At 39.9% G+C, this 18369-nt stretch overlaps 3 protein-coding genes across 3 annotated transcripts; all 3 read left to right on the top strand.

Annotated features, from left to right (window-relative positions):
* Positions 1–1938: 1938 nt before the first annotated feature.
* LOC104808504 (formin-like protein 5) lies at positions 1939–3008 on the top strand. The gene has a single exon (XM_010534190.1). It carries the CDS (start codon positions 1983–1985, stop codon positions 2679–2681), a length of 699 nt encoding a protein of 232 aa, XP_010532492.1. The 5' UTR covers positions 1939–1982; the 3' UTR covers positions 2682–3008.
* A 1144-nt stretch (positions 3009–4152) lies between these two features.
* LOC104808503 (proteasome subunit alpha type-4-A) lies at positions 4153–5915 on the top strand. The gene is made up of 2 exons (XM_010534189.1): positions 4153–4259; positions 5023–5915. Exon 2 carries the CDS (start codon positions 5032–5034, stop codon positions 5782–5784), a length of 753 nt encoding a protein of 250 aa, XP_010532491.1. The 5' UTR covers positions 4153–4259; positions 5023–5031; the 3' UTR covers positions 5785–5915.
* A 1462-nt stretch (positions 5916–7377) lies between these two features.
* Positions 7378–18336, top strand: LOC104808502 (histone-lysine N-methyltransferase ATXR3). Its single transcript, XM_010534188.1, has 20 exons — positions 7378–7661; positions 7843–10236; positions 10368–10424; positions 10809–11936; positions 12129–12496; positions 12573–13106; positions 13204–13304; positions 13720–14767; positions 14871–14942; positions 15080–15190; positions 15264–15364; positions 15701–15800; positions 15935–16030; positions 16232–16399; positions 16501–16626; positions 16756–16809; positions 16941–17191; positions 17292–17400; positions 17506–17802; positions 17899–18336. Exons 2-20 carry the CDS (start codon positions 7971–7973, stop codon positions 18073–18075), a joined length of 7164 nt encoding a protein of 2387 aa, XP_010532490.1. The 5' UTR covers positions 7378–7661; positions 7843–7970; the 3' UTR covers positions 18076–18336.
* Positions 18337–18369: the final 33 nt, after the last annotated feature.

The raw sequence follows: 18369 nt of genomic DNA, 5'->3' as shown, positions 1-18369 counted from the left end.
TCGCATGAATAATATATATATAAAGTTGTTATATAATGATGATTTTATTTAAAGAACTCGTGATTTGGAAATATGATGTTATAGGAATAATTGGATATACTATTAATTTGTGAATTAAGATAACGTCCAAGAGAATATTTGAATTTCCGGACATGAAAAACTTAAATAAATTGATTCTTTTGACAGATTTTTGACGAACGATTGATTGCAAATTTAGACCAACTTTATTTAATTAACCAATAGATTTTTATTTTAACTAATTGAAGAGTAATTTAACTGATTTTTTAATAATAATACCTCAATACGAGTCCGAAAATACTTAAGATTATTTGTATAACACATCGTCTCATCGCACGCGCACATCTCTGTTTTTTTTTAAATGATTGTAGGATTTATTTAATTCGCGCACCATCAAAAAATATTGAGCTATTTTATTTCTTCATTAATTTCGTAATAACTACGAAGTCATAACTCAGTTTTACATCACTATTTTGAACACATGAGAATATTATTGTTGTTTTAAATTATTCGTTGATTTGAACATTGAGATATATATATATAGAGATATATATATGTTGAAATTGAAAATATGCAAATTAGTCGAAACAAATATGCGATAAACTACGTGGAAGGATGCCTTCTGCCCCCCCCCCCAAAAAAAATATATCGTAAAATAAAGTAAATATGCGTTACGTGTGCGTCTTGTATACTAGTAAGTAGTAACTGTATACGTAGATAAATTTTAAAAAAACTGTATACATAGATAAATTAAAAAAAAAACAAAACTAATGTCCAAAATCAAAACATAAAAATGGACCCAACAACGTGAAAAATATTTTGGAAAGAAAGTGGGCCCAAGAACAGTGATAAACTTTTTTTTGGTTTAACGTGATTGTTATATTACTATCAAAAAATAACCCGAAGGTTTACATGAGTTTAACATGTACCAAAGATCCCGAGAGATAATGATTCCTATTACAAGTGAACAAAAAAAACGAAGACTTAAATCTCAGTCATAATATCTAAGACGATACCATTGTTGGAGGGGGTCATTTGATCCGGTAGAATCCGACTTGTGCAAGGATATGAGTATGTTCCACATTATCCTATTGATCTTGAACCGCAATTGTTGTGGCGAGTTTGAGACGTCTTTATATGTCCGTCCATTACGTTCTTTCCAAATCTCGTATACTACTAGCTGAAAAAGAAGGCTCTTGATTAGCTTTATTGTCCGTTGGGTTGTCATGAGAACAGTGATAAACTTGGCACCAATAATGCGTCTGATTAATATTTCATTTGGCTCCTCTTACTATAATGTCCCTCCGAATCCCATTTTCGTCTTAACATAATAATTACAAATATAATTAAAACATTCTACTGCTAAATACAACATAGTAAAAGATCGCATAGATAGATTAATTCACAATATCTAACATAATACATCTTGAACCATCTCAATATATATATATATATATATTATATTGCTTATAATGTACCAACATTCGATTATAACTTGTTCGGAACATATATATATATATATATATTTTATCATAGATATTAATTTTTTATCCATGATAAATCCACATGTAATAATTCGCAACAAAACCTCTTTCGAATTGATGCTTCGTGACCATCATTGGAAACATAAGCTTTCCATTTTGAATGCATGCATGTACATTGATTTGCTGTTTTTTCTTTTGTATTAACATTACCAGTAAAAATATATTTTTTGTACATCCAATCCTTTTTAGTAATATAAATTGTTTTTTGCTTTAGACATTTTTTTTGTGAGTTTGTGTGAATATGTATATTATAAGTTAATCATAACAAAATTTTGTCACCATATGGAAACGACGACGGTAAATAATTGGTGACGAGACGAAATATCAGTAGCTAATTCGTCACCGCCAAAAAGTTCTATATAAAGGGGGGCAGAGAGTGCGCCATTCTCCACAAGGCAAAACCTTGAGTGAACCCTAAAAATGGGGGTTCACAAGCAAAACCTCCTCTTAAATCTCTCCATCATACTTCTCCTCTTCGCCGCTTTTGCCGCTTCTTGCTTCGCAAATAATGATGAATATGCCCTGGGCAATGGCGAAAGGAAACCACCAAAACGACCACCTCCACCAAAACGACCACCTCCGAGACAGCCACCAAGACCACCTCCTAGACCGCCTCCAAGACCGCCTCCACCCAGACCGCCGCCTCCTAGACCGCCTCCGCCCAGACCGCCGCCTCCTCCGCCAAGACCTCCACCACCTAGACCGCCGCCTCCTCCTCCGCCAAGACCTCCTCCACCAAGACCTCCACCACCTAGACCGCCTCCTCCGCCGCCAAGACCTCCACCACCTAGACCGCCGCCTCCTCCTCCGCTGATACCGTCGCCTCCGCCGCCGCCGATGCCGAATCCCCCGCAGCCGACTTGTCCCGTCAATATTATCGACTTTTTAGGGTGTGCTCGGGCCCTGTATGACGTGATTGGTGGAGGACCGATCGAAGCGGTGAAAGAAACTTGCTGCCCTGTCGTGGAAGATCTTTCCGATTTCGACGCAACGAATTGTCTCTGCAAATCCATTAAAAGCGTATTTCCTGCCGTTTTTCAACCGGGCGTCTTCATCGTTGGCCTCGAGGCTCTTGCTCAGTGTGGCAAGATACCACCTATCGGGTACCAGTGTACTTGAAACTCAAAGACTCTGCTTGCATCAGAGGGTTCGTGTCAGTTTTATGTGTGTTTGGTAATAAGGAAGTTCATGGGTCGTTTGGTCCGGAGTTCCAGTTTGTACTGTAGTAAGTGTTGTCTACCTTGTCTTTTGTCGTGTTCGAGCCCATGTTTGTTATAAATAATTATGCGTTGGCTTAGGGTTAGGAGATTGATTTGTGATACAATATCGTTGATCTCTTCATCTTTTTGTCCGACTCTGTATGTGTTTGTATCCATGTATGTGGTGCAATAAAATGGCCACTATCGTAATGTGTAAAAAATGTCCAATACCAAGGTGAATAATGTATGCATGTATATATATATGTTCATATCTTGCGTTCATAACATATATTATATATATAATCCAAAATTAATTGAGCCAACTGAGAAGGGATGGATCAAAATTCCTTACCAATTTAAATTCGAGTTTTAATTTGAAGATCAACATTCACATGAGTTTAATTTTCTAATTTAAATTCGAGTTTTCATTTAGAAAAATGAGATTCATGAGTTTCTCGGTTTTTATTAAAATATATTTGGATCAAAATTTCGTTTAATTTTTATATTGTCAATATACATATATATATAACACTTTTAGTGTATGTTTTCGACGGATTTTAAACGTTTAGAAATGATTGCATGGGCATTTGGAATGGCGGAGGAGCAGCAGTTTGGTCCGTATAGGATTTTTCTGCCGTTTTTGAGTTTTTCAGAGTTTGAGAGAGATTTTGGGAAAATGTTTTCTTGTATTCTCATTCATCATAGCTTTCTTAAATACAAATAGAAGAAGTGAAAGAGAAACCCTAGAAACCCTAACCAAACTAAACCAAAATAGATTAACCAAACCAACATTAAACCAAACCAATATTTAACTACATATATATTCTAATAGTTTCCAATGAAAATAGCTGCGGACGTGTTTTCGTTTCTTCACGTTCATATCGTAAAATGATACTTTCTCCCATGCAGTTCGTCTGCGTCACCCTGTGGTCCAAATATCTAATATTATGTAATTTTTCTATATCCTTTTAATGATTTTATGGATATAATTGCATGAATAACGTGATCTGTTATCAAAGGCAGAGAATTCATCCATATATATATATATGTATTTTTCGATTTTTATATTACGCTCTTAAGTGATACCATTTCTTGACCTAATTGATAAAAAAATTGGTTGCATGGAGAATTCCCAAAAATCAAAACAGTAGTGTTGCAGTTGCTGATGGTACCCCCCCCCCCCCCTTTTTTTTTCCTCTCCTGTAAATAAAGTAGTGCAATATATTTTCGACATTTTATATTTGATTTCGAAATTTCCTGAAAATTACCAAATGGCCCAAGTATAAAATGATATAATATGATTGCAAATATTGGATGGGTTTGGGCTTGTATGTTGGGCCCACAATCGTCTTAGAGGCCCGTTTTTTTTTTTTTTTTTGTGTTTGTTCATCATTTTTCTTGTCAAACAAGTTCTCAGGTTCCGTTTTATCGAGCTGATAATCTCAGTGGGAAATCAGAGGAGCGAGAACCAGACGAGAGGAGTGATTCTCAGTTCAAGGTAACGAGATCACTCTGTGGTTTCTGCTGGAATCTTTTTCTCTTTTATTTTCCTTGATTCTTTTCGGAATTTGTTTTTTTTTTTGGGGCGAATTCTGAGTTGCTGGGTTTGTTTGTTGGGTAGATGCTTTTGTGAAATCTGGGGAAATGGTTGGATCCTGTTCATGTTCTGATATCTGGCATAAACCCCGGGCTTTTCGATTTCTGCGATTTTCGGATTTCGAGGTCTAGTCTTTGTTTTCGAATCGCCGGAATCGAACTGATTTTCTAGGGTTTATGGATTTTTTTTTTGGTATGTCGCCAGAATCGTTGGATCCTGTTCATGTACTGGTATTTGGTTTGGATCGAAGTTGCTTTTTAGGTTCAAGCTTCAGGGTTTGATACCTTGTGAATGATTGTATGGTTTAAGGCGTTGAGAAGAAAGCCGCTTGTAAGTTTGCTATAGAATCATAGAAGTGTACCCTAGTGTTTATGGTCACCCCTAAGAGCCGAAAAGGAAGAAAGCAGTGATTTTGATTGTAGTTCTTGTGATTTGAAGTTTGGTCTTTTGAGGCTTGTATTATGGATGGTTTTTACATGTAGTTTTTGCATTCGAGGAAAAAAGAGTGATCTTATTGTGTAATTATGTAGTAGTTCGACCTTTTACGCTACTGTGGTGGTTGCGCGACCAATTATCCTAGGATGCAAAAAGACAGGCAAATCTTTTTCCCTTTGCTTACGTATCGTGGGCATTTCTCTCTGTTTTGTTTTCTTCTTTGATGCAGTTGTTGAAAATGTCTCGGAGATATGATAGCCGTACAACGATCTTCTCACCGGAAGGTCGTCTCTACCAAGTCGAGTATGCAATGGAGGCCATAGGCAATGCTGGTTCTGCCATTGGAATCTTAACAAAAGACGGAGTTGTATTGGTCGGTGAGAAGAAAGTCACCTCCAAGCTTCTCCAAACCTCGACATCCACAGAGAAGATGTACAAGATCGATGACCACGTTGCCTGTGCCGTGGCTGGAATCATGTCCGATGCCAACATACTGATCAACACGGCTCGGGTCCAAGCCCAGCGCTACACCTTTATGTATCAAGAGCCAATGCCAGTCGAGCAGCTGGTCCAGTCTCTCTGCGATACCAAACAAGGGTATACTCAATTCGGTGGTCTGCGACCATTCGGTGTCTCCTTTCTCTTTGCAGGTTGGGACAAGAACTACGGGTTTCAGCTCTACATGAGTGACCCGAGTGGAAACTATGGCGGATGGAAAGCTGCGGCCATCGGGGCAAACAACCAAGCCGCTCAGTCCATTCTCAAACAAGATTACAAGGACGAGATAACGAGGGAAGAGGGGGTCCAGCTCGCTCTGAAGGTTCTGAGCAAGACAATGGACAGCACCAGTCTGACATCGGAGAAGCTCGAGCTGGCCGAGGTTTTTCTGACACCCTCAGGCAATGTCAAGTACCTTGTCCACTCGCCCGAGTCACTCACAAAGCTGCTGGTTAAGCATGGCGTGACCCAACCCGCCGCCGAGACATCGTGAGCTCTAGACATTGGTGTTGTACTTGTCTGGTACTTTGTGTTTGTTCAACTTTTTATGTTTTCTCTGTTCTGATTTGGATGATAATGTTGACCTTTTTATCATTCAGAGTCACTTATGACAATTATTTCTGCTGGGTTAACGTTTTCAAAGAACTTGGAAGGAAACTATAAGTGGATATGTTCATCATAATGCTCAATATTCAAAACAAGCAAGCCCAGGCCCAGCCCATTGCGGCCCATGCTTTTTTTGTTTCTTTTATTCAAGAATCCGGTAATCGAGACCTCTTCAATATTAAGGCTGAAACTTCTGTTTATTTACGGCCTTACCCCTTCTAGTGAAAAATGTTACCGCTCAGGTCAAGGGCCTTGAGCGCCCAATGGATTTTTTTCCTAATAATACCGGAAATGCCCTTGCCTGTCTGCTCGGCCCACGGGCAGGGATGCGGAAATTAGATAAAATTCATATAACATTAATATATTCAGGGCCCGACTGGTTACACCGCCACCACCCGCAAACGGAGCGGTTGCAGTTTCTGGCGGGTGGTGGTGGTTGACAAAGTGACTGGTTTAACTGCACACAAACGTAACCGCTACTAAACTTGGAAAATCAAAACGCTGCTATTCATTTGCGTTTTGTTGCGATTTGCTGTGTTTTATGAAAAATGACCAAATTACCCCTGTTAAACTTAATTATGTATTCTTTTCATTTTAGTTATCTTATATATTATTTTGTTGATGATTTTGTTTATTATCATAATTTAAGTTTAATTTTTTATTTTATGATTTATGTTAAAAAAATATAATAGCATCACATGATTTTATAAAATTTAGATTTATCAATAATTATTTTTAAGATTTTATAATAAATATAAATTAAATCGATAAAATTTATATTTTAAAATAATTTTATATTTTTTATAAATTATATAAAATATTTTTTAAAATGATAATATAAAAACTAATTATAATTAATTTAAAAAATTATCTTATAATTATGTCCTTTTTGGTAATTTACAATAAAACGTAACCGCAACCGCTTACAACCATTCACTTCTAATCGCAATCAACCGCAATCGCCACCAACAGTTACTTACCAACCAGTCAGTACAACCCGCTCATAACCGCTACCAAACTTTTTTAAAACGCCACCACCCGCAACCGTAACCGCTGCGGTACAACCAGTCGGGCCCTTAGGCTTGTAGTGTTGCAAATGTTTTTATTAAATATTTATATTTACCATTTCTTTGGCAATTAATATTTCATAGATTTTTCGTTGAAAGACATCTTTCACATTCCACCCAAGATTAGTAGTTTTTACAATCCAATTTCACTGACCAAAACTAATTAGTTTTTTTGATATTTTTCATAACAAAAAATTATTTTCTTGTCCTATTTAGTGGTAAAAAATCGTATCGGTTTTACTTCGGTTGCCAAAATTGTAACACAGATACGAAAAGTAACACAAAGAGACGGTACAAAAAAAGGAAAAAAAGATTATCGCATTTTCCTTATTCCTAATAATTAATTTAATAAACATAAAATAAATAAGTAAATACACGACGGCTTCCTCTCAGACCGAAAACATAACATAACGGAGAGGGGAGGGAGAGAGAACGCAAGGATACGGCAAGAGAGACGAAGGTCGAAAAGCGAAGAACTCGCGGCGACAGAGATTTGCCGGCGAAACGAGGAGACATAGAAGAGAGATAGGGATAGATAGAGAGAAGAAGTTCTAGGGTTTTGGTCTGGATTTTTTCTTCTTCTACATCGATCTGTTTTGATTCTTTTGAAAGTTCAATTGTCCCACGTTCATTTGGATTAGTCCCAGCTCCATTCGGGGATTCTTGATCCGGCGTGCTAGGTTTTGCTATTCTCTGGGTAATTCCCGACCTCAATTTGTCGTTATTCGTCTCTTCTTCTCCTTCTTCAGATTGATTCGTTCCGTAGGGTTTTGAATTCTCCTGGGTCAAACAGTTTGTGCTCGTTAATCTGAGTTTGGGGGAAAACCCTACATTTTGTTTTGTCACTGATCGCGTTTTGGATTTTTCTTGCTGTGCAGGTTGCCGAATTCAGTTGGTGTGAGCATACGAGTAACTTGGAGGTGGGTTTCGAAGCATGAGCATCGACAGCCCAGGTGGAGGGGAGAATTAGGGTTGCGTAGAGTAGAGAGAAAGAGGCGGGATTTCCATGGGCGATGGGGGTGTCGCATGCATGCCTTTGCAGAATATCATGGAGAAACTTCCAATTGCGGAGAAGACGCTTTGTGGAGGCAATACTAGCACGAATACTGATACAACGGACAGTGGCATCGTATCCAAGTCAACTAAGCCCCCTGAGTCTAAGCCAGCCAAGAAGAAGAAGATTGTTAAAGTGATACGTAAAGTGGTCGTGAGGAAGCCCAAGCAGCCGAAACAGCCGCAGCAGCAGCAGCCACCACAGCAGCAGCAGCCAGAGCAACAGCTGCCACAGCCGGTTCAGCCTCCAGCCGAATCTCAGCAGCAGAAAGAACAGCAACAGGAGCAGGATGAAGTGGAAGAGGGTGAATTGGGTACAATAAAGTCTCCTGGGTATTTGGAGAACTGCGAAGTTGTGCCTGAAAGGTCGCTCCAGAGGAGTGAGATAGCTAAGGGAGAGATTGTGGGCGAGAGTTTGAAGAAAGATGAAACAGTTAAAGAAGACTTCTTTTCCTCAAAATTTCATAAAGGGTATGTTGAGAGAAGGGATCTTGCGGTGGATAAGAGCAGGAAAGGAGATAAAGAGAAGAGAGAATTCAGATCATGGAGAGATCCCTGCGAGGAAATAGAGAAGGGAGAGTTCATTCCAGACAGATGGCATAAAGCGGATGCAGTGAGAGATGATCATAGTTACATAAGATCTCGCAGGAATGAATTAGACAGAGAGAAGAACTGGAAATATGATTACGAACAAACCCCACCTGGTGGAAGGTTTTCTAATGAGGATATTTATCGGCGGAGAGAGTTCAGAAGCGGACATGATAGAACTTCGAGGATCAGTTCTAAAATTGTAGATGAGGAAGGTTTACATAAGAGCGACTACACCAATTTCAAGAACCATGTGAAGGAGTACTCTTCATCAGCCAATAAATTGAAGCGACATGGGACTGAGACAGATGGCAGTGAACGCAAATATTGCTACGGGGATTATGGGAGCTCTAAAAGTAGAAAGCTTTCCGATGATAGTTCCCGTCCTCTCCACTCAGACCACTATTCACGACATTCTGTGGAAAGATCATACAGAGATTCTTCTTCCTCAAGAATGGACAAGTATCCTGGTAAGCATCATGACTCATCTTTTCCTCCCAGGGTTGTTTATGAAAGGCATGGACACAGCCCTGGGAGATCTGATCGGTCCCCGCATGATCGGTCTAGGTACCATGAACACAGGGATAGAAGTCCAATCCGTCGGGAGAGATCGCCATATACCCGGGAGAGGTCTCCTTATAATCGGGAGAGATCACCGTACAATTACGAAAAGTCTTCATATGTTCGTAGAAGGTCTCCACATGATCGCAGCCGGCGCCATGATTATAGAAGAAGCCCAAGTTATTCTGAGTGGTCACCTCATGACCGTACTAGGCATAGTGATTGCAGAGAACATTCTCCTAATCATTTGGAAGATACCCAAATTGATCAGAGTAAGCGCAATAGCCACAGAGATGTAAGCAGAAAAAGTGGAGGGCGAGAGAAGAAGAATTCTCAGAGTGGTAAAAAGGAACAAGAAAATAAGCTCAGGCAAAATGATTCTAATGAAAAAGTGTTGTCATCATCGACCAAAGAATTGCAGGATAAAAGCAGCATTTGCAATAGTAATCCAGTGGACGAGAAACGTTCTATCTGTGATTCATCTAAAGAAGTAAAATACCCAAGTTTAAGTTCAGATGGAAGAGAGTCTTTGCAAGTTAATGATGTCCCTATGGAAGAGTTGCCATCAATGGAGGAGGATATGGATATATCTGATACTCCACCACATGTCCCCATGGCTGATTCGTCCTCGGGAAAATGGTTTTATCTTGATTATTATGGTGTAGAGCATGGGCCTGCAAGGTTACCCGAGCTTAAAGCACTTATGGAGCAGGGCATTCTTTTCTCAGATCATATGATTAAACATTCTGATAGTAACAGGTGGGTAACAGTTGAAAATGCAACTTCACCTGTGGCCTCCATGAATTTTTCGTCCATTGTGTCAGATGCAGTGACACAGCTTGTCAACCCTCCAGAAGCTCCTGGTAATCTATCAGAAGATGCTGCAGATACTGCCGGGCCAGATTATGTAGGCAAAAAGGCTGGTGGCTCTTTACCAGAATCAGTTTCTGTGTCAAATGCTGATGAATCATTGATGGAGCTTCGGGAAGATTTCCAGATCGACAAGAGGGTTGCAGATCTCTTAGAGGGTTATACCATAATTCCTGACAGGGAGCTTGAGACTCTTGGAGGTGATGCTGCCTTTCTGCCTTGGGTAGTTGGGTTTGATGTTTCTTTTGTTCAAATTCTCGATTTTTTTTCAATCCTGCATTACATTCCGAGTCTTCTTGCTTGACCTAATTTAAACTTTGTAATGTTGCAGGAGCTTTGCATGTTAAAGTTGAGCTTGAAGACATGGGAAGCTTTGTGACATCTAAAGGTGTGATTTTCCAGCATATATTATGCTTTTGTTAGTGTGGTATTTTTGTATTCTTCTTTCTGGCAGCATCCCTTCTTGCCTTCCCTCCATTTCCCTGACAAACATTTTATGGGAAGCAAAGGAGAGCTGTGTGCTGTTGAGTATGTATACTTATTGTAGATGGTATTGGGCACTTTGGTTCTATATGCATAGTCGGGCTGTTGGCGTGAAACATGTGCCAAGAAGAATGCGTGCTTATGGTTTAATTGTCTGAATGCAACATACCGATGTATACTTGAAAGTTAATTTAGAAAAGAATAGTCTCTTTGAATGCTCATAAGTTCTTGTATTATCCTCATACACGGCATGAAATTAATAAAAAAATTCCTCCATCGTAACTTGCAGATATCACATGGCGCCTCCTTCAATTAGCAAATGATGATGTTTTAGTGGATCCTGGGTTGTCAGGGCACTCTGAGCTCAAGGCAGGGGAGACTGGAGAAATCAAGTTAGACAATGATTATGTTTTTGACGATGAGATATGTAGCTGGTCTTCAGGGTTTTGGTCTTGCAAAGGTGGGGACTGGATTAGAAACGAAGAAGCTTTGCAGGATAGACATTATAGAAAGAAAAATGTTCTCAATGATGGTTTCCCATTATGCCAGATGCAAAAGTCTGGTTATGAGGACCCTCGGTGGCATCATAAGGATGACTTGTACTATCCTTCGAATAACTTTAGGCTTGAACTTCCCCCTTGGGCCTTTTCTAGCATGGATGAGAGGAATCAGGTGAGAGGAGTGAAGGCAAGTATGCTTCCAGTGGTTAGGTTAAATGCTTTGGTGGTTAATGACCAAGGTTCATCTGTTTCTGATTCTCACACAAAAGTTCGAGGGAGGGAGAAATACTCTACAAGACCTGCTCGACCATCCCCGGCACCTAGTGATTCTAGGAGAACATCAGCTGAAAGTTGTTCTCACTCGATAACTTGCAATGGCCAAGACTCAGAAGGCTCTTGGAGAATCAGCACATCTATTACCCCTAAAGACCGTCTGTGTACAATTGATGATTTGCAATTGCATTTGGGTGATTGGTTCTATGTTGATGGGGCAGGGCATGAACAAGGACCTCTGTCATTTCCAGAGCTTCAGATCATGGTGGATAAGGGTATCATACAGAATCAAAGCAGTGTTTTCAGAAAATCTGATAAGCTTTGGGTCCCCGTTATTTCGACTGTAAGAACACATGAAACAACCAGCAAGACTCATGGAAAGAACCAAGCTTCGTCTTTAAATGGTCATGGCGTCATTTCAGATCCAGAGGATGCCAAGAGTTCTCATAAAGAAACAAGTTCAAGTTTGTTTCATAGTCTGCATCCTCAGTTTCTTGGGTATACCCGTGGAAAACTCCATGCATTGGTTATGAAAACGTTTAAGAGCCGGGAGTTTGCTGCTGCGGTAAATGAAGTTTTAGATCCTTGGATCAGTGCAAGACAGCCAAAAAAAGAGAGTGAAAAGTACATGTACCAATCTTCAGGTATTGCCATAGGTTTAAAGCTATTCTCGTCGTTCTCTCTTTCTTCACTTTTCTTTTTTGCAATCATTTGTTTCTAGACTTTGCTGTATAATTTTATCTCTCTATCTTCTTTCCATATCATTTTTAGATGTGCAAACTAGTGTTTTTAATGCTGTTCTCTTCTGACTTTTGTTTTTGGTTTATAATCCTCAGAAATTGATTCACGTTATATCAAACGAGCTCGGCTGATGGCTGATGAGAGTGGACAAGATTCCGAAATGAACGATACACAGATCTTTCAGGAGGAAATGTCGTTTGAGGATTTGTATAGAGGTGATACCTTCCATGTTGAAGTAAGTGGATCTGTTGACCCCGAGGGGGTTACTTGGGGTCTGTTGGATGGTCCCGCATTATTGCGGGTGTTTCATTTCTTGAGGTCTGATGTTAAATCCTTTGCACGAGCTTCCCTGACTTGTAAACACTGGAAGGCCGCTGCTATGTTTTACAAGGATATTTCACGACGGGTTGATTTATCGTCTCTGGGCTCCAACTGCACCGATTCAAAGCTCTGGAGCATCATGGTAAGCTTTCTATGATTTTTCTTCGTGAGCTTCAGAATAGTGATTTTACATTATCTGATGTGACATCCTCATGCAGAATACTTACAACAAAGAGAAGATAAATTCTATAATTCTGGTTGGTTGTACAAACGTGACTGCTGGCATGCTTGAGGAAATTCTCCGTGCATTTCCATCAATATCTTCCATAGACATTACAGGATGCTCGCAGTTTTGGGATTTGGCACTCAACTATCAAAATATAAACTGGTTCAGAGGCCGCTGCCTTCATTCTACCGAATCACATTCCAGGGTGAGGAGTCTGAAACAGATTACTGATGCTGCTACATCCAAGGGTATAAGGGGTGATATAGATGATTTTGGCAACCTCAAGGATTACTTCGATAGAGTGGATAAGCGAGACTCAGCTAATCAGTTATTCCGAAGAAGCTTATACAAACGGTCAAAATTATATGATGCAAGGAGATCATCAGCCATACTTTCCAGGGATGCTCGTATCAGGAGATGGGCCATTAAAAAGTCTGAATATGGGTACAAGCGAGTGGAGGAATTCCTTGCCTCAAGACTTAGACACATCATGAAACTGAATACTTTTGATTTCTTTGTTCCGAAGGTGCTTTCATTAATTTATATCTCTTGAATATGCCCGTCTCTTATCTTTTCCTAGTTGTACCTGTAGTATTTAATCTTGATGTCTTGTCTGTTTCTAGATTTCTCAAATTGAGGGAAAAATGAAGAATGGTTACTACATTAGTCATGGTTTGAGGTCTGTCAAGGAGGACATCAGTCGGATGTGCAGGGAAGCAATAAAGTATGATTTCTTACTTCTCTTTGTTGGGCATGGACTTGTTGCTGGACCATAACATATTAGGACACTACTATGTCAGTAACATTTCGAAACTTGTTTTTTTAATTGTCCTTGTGTATAGGGCTTATAGGCTACTGAGCTTATCGCTTGAGAAGCAACCACTGAAAGAATACTGGTCCCTTTTCTGAATTAATCGTTCTATATTCCCCTGACAAAAGAGTTATCTGTTTCTCGCACTATATTTTCAGTTTTCTGGTCCTCTGTTCTTCAGGCTGTGGGGTGTCTCTAGCATGCTGCATGCAACACCATGAGTTAAAATAGTAGGAGATAGCCTTTGGTTTACCTTACAACTACTGAATTATAATCCATTGGGTGGGTTTTGTTATATTGCCTTTGATCCAATAACTTATGGCTGCAGAATGAAGAATCGTGGTGGTTCTAGAGACATGAATCGAGTCATTGCACTGTTTATTCAACTTGCCACACGTTTGGAGGAGGTCTCCAAGGTTACTTCTTCATATGAAAGAGATGAGCTAATGAAGTCATGGGAAGATGACTCTGGATTCTCTTCAACTTCTAAGTACAACAAGAAGCTGAGCAAGGCAGCATCTGACAGGAAGTATATGAGCAGGACTAACGGCACATCTTTTGTAAATGGTAGTTCTGGCTATGGAGAGTATGCATCTGATCAAGAAATCAGAAGGCGTTTGTCTAAATTGAACCGCAGATCCTTTGATTCGGAGAGTGAAACATCTTCTGAACTGTCAGACGATGGCAAGAGTGACAGTGGTAGCTCAACTTCAGCTACAGAAAGTGACTCAGATTTCCGTTCGGAAGGCCGTTCTGGGGACTTGCGTGCAGATGGATACTTTAAAGCAGATGAAACGTTTGATTCTGCAACTGAAGAGCGTGAATGGGGTGCACGTATGACCAAAGCTAGCTTGGTGCCACCTGTGACTAGGAAATACGAAGTTATTGACAAGTATGTCATCGTTGCGGATGAGGAAGAGGTCCAACGAAAGATGAGAGTATCTCTGCCAGAAGACTATGAAGAGAAGCTCAATGCACAAAGAAATGGCACTGAAGAGTTAGATATGGAACTTCCTGAAGTAAAGGAGTATAAACCAAGAAAGCTTCTTGGTGATGAAGTTATTGAACAAGAGGTTTATGGAATTGATCCTTATACACATAATCTTTTACTTGATTCGATGCCCGAGGAATTGGACTGGTCCCTGCAGGAGAAACATTCATTTATAGAAGATGTAGTGCTTTGTACCCTGAACAAGCAAGTAAGACATTTCACTGGATCTGGGAACACTCCCATGATGTTCCCTTTAAGGCCTGTGATCGAAGATATAAAAGAGAATGCTCGTGAAGAGTGTGATATACGGACAATGAGGATGTGTCAAGGCATCTTGAAGGCAATAGAATATCGTCCTGATGATAAATATGTCACTTACCGAAAGGTATAGCTTTGCAATTCTTTTACGCGGATAATTATTCTGTTTCATGAATCATGCTTCGATATGCTGATCCTTTATGTTTTTATATTCTTGCTTATCCAAATAGGGCCTTGGTGTTGTCTGCAACAAACAAGGTGGTTTTGGAGAAGAAGATTTTGTTGTAGAGTTCCTTGGAGAGGTAAGATTGCAGTAGCGTTTTTTTCATAGTTAACTAAGCTCTCTGTGCTTAGATATTGTTTTTTCTTTTTCAAGGAAGCTCCTAGACTGAAACTCCCTCTGAAGCATTGGTGTTGACAAGTTTGGGTTATCTTGTAGGTTTATCCTGTTTGGAAATGGTTCGAGAAGCAAGATGGGATCCGTTCCTTACAGGAAAACAAAACAGATCCTGCTCCAGAGTTCTACAATATATATCTTGAGAGGCCAAAGGTAAGGATACTCTTTTTGAGGTATTGCATTAAATTAACCTATTGAACATTTTTACCTAAACATGTGTTGGCAGGGTGATGCTGATGGATACGATTTAGTTGTGGTCGATGCCATGCACAAGGCAAACTATGCAAGCCGAATATGTCACTCTTGCCGGCCTAACTGTGAAGCTAAGTAAGTTGAAATCTTCCCCTCGTTCGCAACTAATCATTTCTTCCAAAATCTTAGATTTAAGGTGCAAAATGAGCTAACACGTGTGTTATGCTTATATGTATGCATGTGTATATCTAAATAACACTAACAAAGATGTATACCTATATCAACCTTTTGTTTACGTACTTGCATAATTATGTCCGTCGATGTTACTGTCAACATGGAATTCGCAAATTCCTTCCTTTCCAATGGCCTAATGGGTGGATATTTCAACCATGCAAATTAGAGAACATCTGATTCCAAACCCTGTTCTCATCTGATCATTGATTTTTTCCCTTTTCCGTTTGGTGCTTCCAGGGTTACTGCAGTGGATGGACACTACCAGATCGGTATTTATTCAGTGCGTTCAATTCAATATGGCGAGGAGATAACATTTGATTATAATTCTGTAACCGAGGTCTGTCCCTCCTCTCTATTTGTCAATTTGAACTCTAGAGGAGCATCGATTACGTGGTTTGAATTAATATTTTCCATTCATCCCTGAGGAAAAAATTTTCATCCTCTAAAGATTGACGATTTTGTATCTGACAGAGCAAGGAAGAGTATGAGGCATCTGTTTGCTTGTGCGGTAGCCAAGTATGCCGAGGGAGCTACTTAAATCTTACTGGTGAAGGGGCGTTTCAAAAGGTATTTTGTGGACAGTTTCATTGAGAGACTTCAGAGAGTAGTGATATATAATGTCTTTTTTTATGACTGAACAGATCCGCTTGAGTTGTATTTGCTTGTGTTTTCATGAATTAGTTGTTTAGTTTGTTTATTGTCAACTTGAACCATTCCGGTGATCATACTCTGAATGTCAATCAACTCTCTTAACTATGATGTTTGCAGGTATTGAGGGAATTGCATGGTGTGCTAGATCGACACCAACTAATGCTGGAATCGTGCATGCTGAATTCAGTTTCGGAAGAAGATTATCTTGAGTTGGGTAGAGCTGGCCTGGGAAGGTGTTTACTCGGCGGGTTACCTGATTGGGTGATCGCATATTCTGCTCGGGTGGTGAGTCTCGGATCATTTCACGCTTTTCTTTTGTTGTTTTTCCAGTGGCACTGATTATCAGGATAGCAACTTCGGGCTGACATATTTCCTTGTGAATAAAGGTGAGGTTCATCAATTATGAGAGGACAAAGCTTCCCGAGGAAATTCTGAAGCACAATCTGGAAGAGAAAAGGAAATACTTCTCAGATATAAGCCTTGATGTTGAGAAAAGTGATGCCGAGGTTCAGGTGAGGTTATCACTCTTTCTTTTCTTTGTCACCACCCGTTTACTGCTGATTGCTCTGAGAATAGTTGAAACGACTTTATTATTTGCTTTGGTGAATGTTTGCTTATATCGTTTACCTTCATCGAGGCAGGCTGAGGGTGTCTACAACCAGAGGCTTCAGAATCTGGCTGTTACACTTGACAAGGTGACTGTCTCTTTCTACTGAAGACTTCCAAATAAAGTGTCATATGCTTTCAGCTACATTCTCCATGGATGTACCAAATTTTTTTTTAGCAAATGGAGCATATGATATAACTGATTAGTGTTAATATGCAGGTGAGATATGTTTTGAGATGTGTGTTTGGGGACCCGAAGAATGCTCCTCCTCCATTGGAGAGGCTTACTGCTGAAGAAACCGTCGACTTTTTGTGGAATGGGGAAGGCTCCCTGGTTGACGAGCTTCTTCAGTGCATGTTGCCTCACATCGAGGAAGACGTCCTAAACGATCTGAGATCCAAGATTCGTGCCCACAGTCCATCTGGATCTGCCCCTGATATCCTAACGGAGCTCCAGAGATCATTGCTATGGTGAGTGGAATCTTTCCTATCAGTATGCTTTTTGCCTTGAAAGCACCTAGATCTTGTGAAACCATTGTCCTTATTATACAAATTTCCTGTTCCTTTTAAGGTTGAGAGACGAGATCCGGGATCTCCCATGTACATACAAGTGTCGGAACGATGCTGCAGCTGATTTATTTCACATATATGCTTATACAAAGTGTTTTTTCCGCGTCCGGGTAAGTTTTTGACACATTGTTTCATTACAGAAAAAGCAACAAATCTCATTAAATTCTCACCTAAAATATTTGAACTTAGTCCTTTTCTTTTACTCATAACCTCAGGAATATAAGTCATTCACATCTCCTCCCGTACATATTAGTCCACTAGATTTGGGACCTCAGTATGCTAACAAGTTAGGTGCGAGCGTAAAGGAGTACTGTAAGACATACGGCGAGAACTATTGTATAGGGCAGCTGGTTTTCTGGTATAACCAGACAAATACCGATCCCGATCTCGCTTTGGTGAGAGCAAGCAGAGGTTGCTTGTCCTTACCCGACGTCTCTTCCTTCTACGCCAACAACGTTCAGACACGCCGTGTTTACGGCCCTAAGACTGTAAAACTGATGGTATCACAGATGGTAATTTCTCTTCTCTTCTCTTCTCTTCTCTGATTCAGATTCATTCTTTGTATCAAATTGCTATTAACGGTGGAAAAATCGGTTAATGACGTGCAGTCGAAGCAACCTCAGAGAGCATGGCCTAAGGACAAGATATGGACGTTCAAGAGCCGACCGAGAGTATTTGGCAGCCCAATGTTCGACGCCGTCTTGAATAACTCTTCATTAGACAGAGAAATGTTGCAGTGGCTAAGACACAGACCCGTCGCTTTTCAGTCGATGTGGGATCATTAGTCAACTTCTCTTTTATTCAGCGGGTTTAGGTTTGGGTTTATAGAAGCTGTTGTCACACTACCCGGGGATTATTTTTTTTAAAAGTGAGCCTCTTTCTATAATTCCCCGCGTTCTCACCCATTCATGTATAGCATTTGCCATCTCTCTCCCTTTCTGTAATTTTGATGTAATTCATAAAATGTTGGATTTCTGTTAGGATTTAGGGTTTAGGATTTACAGATTTTTCATATTAAAGAAATATTTAATTAGGTTTTAATCTAATCCTTTCTAAGTTGGGTCCCTTTGGAAATCCTT

Source organism: Tarenaya hassleriana, unplaced genomic scaffold (assembly GCF_000463585.1).
Source record: "Tarenaya hassleriana unplaced genomic scaffold, ASM46358v1 Cleome15, whole genome shotgun sequence".
Classification (NCBI taxonomy): domain Eukaryota; kingdom Viridiplantae; phylum Streptophyta; class Magnoliopsida; order Brassicales; family Cleomaceae; genus Tarenaya; species Tarenaya hassleriana.
Note: the sequence above shows the minus strand (reverse complement) of the source record. Positions and strands in the feature narration are given on the sequence as shown.

Coding starts and splice junctions, on each gene's coding strand:
- LOC104808504 (XM_010534190.1), top strand. CDS start 1,983: ATGGGGGTTCACAAGCAAAACCTCCTCTTAAATCTCTCCATCATACTT.
- LOC104808503 (XM_010534189.1), top strand. CDS start 5,032: ATGTCTCGGAGATATGATAGCCGTACAACGATCTTCTCACCGGAAGGT.
- LOC104808502 (XM_010534188.1), top strand. CDS start 7,971: ATGGGCGATGGGGGTGTCGCATGCATGCCTTTGCAGAATATCATGGAG. Junction 12,497..12,572: donor CAAAGCTCTGGAGCATCATG/GTAAGCTTTCTA, acceptor ATCCTCATGCAG/AATACTTACAACAAAGAGAA. Junction 15,365..15,700: donor CGGCCTAACTGTGAAGCTAA/GTAAGTTGAAAT, acceptor TGGTGCTTCCAG/GGTTACTGCAGTGGATGGAC.